Consider the following 5,342-nt stretch of genomic DNA (forward strand, 5'->3'; position numbering starts at 1 on the left):
ATCCTAAGCAGCATGCCCTAGCTTCTTGTGAGCTTTCCTCATTCTATCCGGATGACGGCACTATTTCCCATAGACAATATACATGTATATGTATGTGACAAATAATCTCTTGAACTTGAACTTGAACTTGAACAGAGAAATCAGACATTGTGTTGAATGCAGATGGATCCTTCTTCTTTTATCCACGCTTATTTCCAAAGTACAGTACAGTTAAGCATATTAACAAGAACGCCACACAGGGAACCAGCAGATTTCATTTTTTACACAGCAACAATCCTGTAAACGATTTTTAGAGAATATGTATATGTACGTGACGAAAAAGAAAAAAAAAAAAAATCTTAAAACTTTAGTGCTGTAGGGTCATTGGATTCATAATACCTGCCTATATGTAAGTCAGATATTGCGGCTTGTTGACGACATGGTGACTTGACAAGCAATAGAGTCCAATAGGACAACCGTATTATTCCTATCTCAACTTTGCCTTGTATCCATACTGTTCAAGTGCATGTCATGTGCCTTTGGAAGGCACGTTGGCTTTGTTGACGCACAGGTTTCCGTCACAGGAATTCCTTTATTTTTTTTGTCACTTACGGTATCGAGTGGATTCCTTAATATATGATTTTAGGTAAGTGTTAATCTTTCCAGAGTAATAGAAAACATGCCTTTTCATGATTTTCGTAGTTGTTGCATTGCAAATTGCAAATGCTGTCATGAGTTATTTGGTTTTGTGTCATATGTTACACTTTGAATATTATACATGAAATATAATATCTGCATATATAAAATGTACAGCTGTATTTAATGATATATTTCATATCCGTTATGGACATCTTATGCTTATTAATTTCCAATTCCAAGCATTCTTCTAACAAAATGAGCTAACCAACCACATGAAAATCAGAGGCAACTGTTTGTTACTGACTTGTTCTCTATGTTCTTTTCAAGGTCAGTCGGGAAAAGAAGGAAACAATGTCCGCTTCATGGAATATCTCGCTCGCTTTTCTGTTGCTCACACTGTCCAGCGTGTCCGGGGCCAAAATCCTGGTGTACCCTCTCGATGGGAGCCACTGGGTAAACATGAAAGTAATCATTGAAGAATTACACTTGAAAGGCCATAATGTCACTGTGATTCGAGCGTCTGAGAGTTGGTACATCAAAGAAAAATCTCCTTTGTACACCTCTGTCACGATTCACAACACCGGCGCATTTAACAAGGACTTCTTTGGGTCACTCGTAGCACGTCAACTTCAACTTAAGAGACAGTTTACATCATTGTGGTCCTATTTCTGGTCTCGCATACAGTTAGAGATGGAAAACATGGAGCAGTTCTCTGAGTTCCACAAGAAACTGAGTGAAATGGTCGTCCAAATGTTTGAGGACAAAGATTTAATGAAATCTTTTCGCGATGCCAATTATGACTTGGTTCTCGCTGATCCCGGCATTGGCGGAGGGGAAATGCTGGCACGTCTGCTCAAGGTTCCTCTTGTTTACAATGTGAGATGGACAATTCAAGGAGAAGGTCATTTCGTCATTGCTCCCTCACCTCTGTCATATATTCCATTCACTGCAACAGAGTTGACAGACAAGATGACTTTTCCCCAGAGGGTCAGGAATTTTCTCTCGTATTTCACTGGGTTGTACACTCTAGCACAGATTACTGAGCCTCATTACAGACCCTTAGTGAGCCGTTACTTTGGTCCGAGTGTGGATTACAAACAGTTTGTGCAGGATGCTGATATTTGGCTCATGAGAACGGATTTCATCTTTGATTTTCCCCGTCCAACGATGCCAAATATGGTCTACATTGCTGGCTTTCAGTGCAAGCCGCCTAAGCCCCTCCCCGTGGACTTGGAGGAGTTTGTACAGAGCTCAGGGGATCACGGGATAATAATAATGTCCTTAGGAACGTTAATAGCAACACTTCCTGAGGACATCACCGAAGACATTGCTGCGGCTTTTGCCCTCCTGCCTCAGAAGGTGCTGTGGAGGTACACCGGGAAACGGCCCGCGAACCTCGGTAACAACACCTTGTTGATGGACTGGCTGCCGCAGAACGACCTCTTAGGACACCCCAAAGCCAGAGCCTTTGTAGCCCACGGAGGCACCAACGGAGTTCAGGAGGCAATTTACCATGGAGTCCCAATAGTTGGGCTTCCCCTGGTATTTGATCAACCTGATAACCTTTCTAAAATAAGTGCAAGGGGCGCGGCAAAGATAGTCGATTTCGCCACCATAACTAGATCCACATTTGCGGATGCATTGAGGGCAGTCCTGTACAATTCTTCTTACAGGGAGACCATGCAGACGCTCTCTCGGCTGCACAGAGATCAGCCCATGAAGCCCCTGGACCGGGCAGTGTTCTGGATCGAGTACTGCATAAGAAACAGAGGAGCCCCTCACCTGAAGGCGGAGTCACTCAAAATGTCCTGGTTTGTGTACCACTCCGTGGATGTGATTGCAACTCTGCTGACAATCGCTTTGATTTTCACATTTTTCTGTGTTTTCATTGTCAAGTCTTTGTGTAAAATGATGTGTAGAGTGAAAAAAGCGAAAAGGGAATAACAAGCACAAAACCCTCTCTGTGTGGATAGAAAGCTTTTACAATGTAATTCTTGTAGCACTGTGAAGTTGCCGTAGTATTCATACAGATTATGTGCTGGTTACATGTTTTGGTCATGATGACTAATGATCAAAACCTTAATATTGCAAGTTGACTCTAATTCTGAAAACCTTGGAATGACAGGTCAAAAAATAATATTCACTAAATAATATCTCTGAATGAATAGAATGTTTATTTCATAGTCATTTGCTTAATTGCATTTACATTTATTACATTTAGCAGACGCTTTTGTCCAAAGTGACTTACATGAGAGGGTAGAAACAATCAGACATCGACCACTGGATCAACGTCAAACTCAAGTGCATGACCTCCTGTAATTATTGAAATGATGAATTATCCAGTCGTAGATTGACTCGTCAAAATATTTCATTTTATTGGTTGTTTTTGGTTTCAAAATCTCATGAAATTGTTAAATAACAGCTTGATGTAAAACCTAATGTGATCTGAAGTGAATAAAAAACCAAATTAAAAAAATATATATATTCATCAAATGTGGGTCAAACTGTAATGCATGTGCAACCCTTTCACCACACGCTCCTTGTAGGTTTAGAACAACAGTAGCAGGCCACAGAACCTACAATCGGAAGGTGTAATGAACCCCCTATGAAATGAGTAAGAGTGAGTAATGAGTTCCGAAACCTGGAACCGAATCAGTGTGTACGGGTGTGTGGGTGCGGAGAGTTCAAAAGAGTTCGTCGGCGCGCTTACGTCGGAGTTGGGCGATCAGCCGAGGCACAGTTACTCGCGGTACCACCGCGGCTCTCTCTTCAATGAAGAAATAATCCAAAGGCCGTCGCCTAAAAGGAATCCGTGACCGATGTCACAAACAGCCCGCGAACGCAGGCCGGCGGCGCAGGAGGACGTGTTGCAGAATGCGTTCCCTCACGTGGGCTGAAACGGCAACCATGAGTCCTCCACACACCACAAATCTGTATTTCATAACAACTAAACGGACAATAAAACAGACGCTTGTGATTATCGGATCGGTCAAGCTTGCGAGATTGCAAACTTGTGTAATATATACTGTAAATATATACAATTTCGGAGAATTTCAAAATGGGAATTATTATCTGATTGCGATCCGATTACCAGTCAGTTGCTAAGCTACTGAGTCACTCCATCCTACTTGTTGCAGGTCGGGTTACTAAGGAAGGGTTTCACTTGGACAACAGCCAGGATGAATAGTTTTGAACGGCAGTGATTCCCAGCGTTGCTCCACCTCGTCCAACTCTGTATGAGCAGCGGTGGTCAGCTCCAGATGTGACAGTCATCCTCAATGCACGTGTAGCCTGCCCTGCAGCTTTAAACTTCCGACCCTGATAAACTGTCAACCCTTGCTCGGTTTTTTGACCCCGCGACCTCTATAGCAGGGCGTGTTGGACCGACACCGACAGTCAGGAAGAGCAGGCCGTTTTGCTTTATCCAGATCTTAAACCGCGGAGCCGTGGGGCGCACACTCTGAACATCAGATTTATGAGCTATGCTCCAGTACATACACTTTCATTCACTCATAATGACTTGTTATCACTAATATTGGTTTAAAGATTTTTTTTAATATTGTTCAATGCAATTGATACTGCACTGGGGGAAAAACAAGTGTCAGACTAAACAAGTGGATTAGACTTTTAATTCTGAGAACTTCTGAAGCCTGACAAGCAGGATTAGTGTTTCATACGGTAAGAATGATCGATGCAGCACTTTTCAGTTTGAGACTGTATCAGGAGATGTATTTATATTGTTAATATTGTGAACATGTTACTATGTTAAAAACAAAATAAATGTGCTGATTAGTGACGTTTTCTTGAACAACCTAAGAATCAATATTCATCCGAGTTTTTCGTATTTCCACCACAATTGATCTAAATGCTCAAGTTGACAAAAAGATGAAGTTGATCACCACAAGGACCAACAGTTCTCCGTTGTGGAAACATTAAAAATCTAGACTTGTTCGCAGGATTTGAAAATCTAGGATGTCAGATATTGAATGCACATACAGTGCATCGTTAAAAATGAAATATAGATTTGAGAAAAAAACACTTCTTGAGGGAGAGAGAGAGAGACCCTTCTCCACAGATCTCAGTCGTGTGGTGTCAGCGATGAGGTAAAAATATGCATCTCAGATTCAGGAGAATGAAGAGAAGATGTCTGAGCGACTCAGGTCATCTCACGAATGTTATTTCCTTCCAACACATCCTCCTCCTCTTATACTTCCCGCCAGTTTTCTCCAATCACATTCATTATGGGTCCAACGCACATGAACAGGAGTAGTCTGTTCTCTTCCATTCATCTAAATTTGCGACCGTAAAAAAAAATAAAAATAAAAAAATAAATATAACACACCAGAGGTCGCCCGAGTGGCTTTTCCAGGGCTCCCCGACACAGAGACATGGGCAATGATGTGAGGGACAAACCTGTTTGTTGGCAGGATATAATCCGGCAGGAGCAGCTGGAATGGTGTCAAGACAGGAGCTCCCCCTTCCCATGTGCGTGTGGGGATAGGTGATTTAACCCGTGTTCATCGATTGCTCTGGTGAGCGACGGGAGCACAGCCACCGCTGATCCCGGGCCCGATTAACTAGAGCCGAGACATCCCAGCCGCTTAAATCACACCACCCCCACACCACACCACGACAATGGAAATGACGAAGAATGCAGATGAAAACAAAGCATTTCACCTCGGATTGCAAGGGCACTCAAGCTCCACCTCAACCAGCGTCTCCGG

General features: G+C 42.7%; 1 protein-coding gene across 1 annotated transcript; it reads left to right on the forward strand.

Annotated features, from left to right (window-relative positions):
• Nucleotides 1-1,308: 1,308 nt before the first annotated feature.
• On the forward strand, nt 1,309-2,562 carry LOC307231985 (UDP-glucuronosyltransferase 2A3-like; the record flags this gene model as incomplete). Its single annotated transcript, XM_080002866.1, has 1 exon — nt 1,309-2,562. The coding sequence occupies one exon, from the start codon at nt 1,309-1,311 to the stop codon at nt 2,560-2,562; it is 1,254 nt and encodes a 417-aa protein (XP_079858992.1).
• Between the last annotated feature and the right edge of the window lie 2,780 nt (nt 2,563-5,342).

Source organism: Zeus faber (assembly GCF_960531495.2).
Source record: "Zeus faber genome assembly, chromosome: 6".
NCBI classification, from domain to species: domain Eukaryota; kingdom Metazoa; phylum Chordata; class Actinopteri; order Zeiformes; family Zeidae; genus Zeus; species Zeus faber.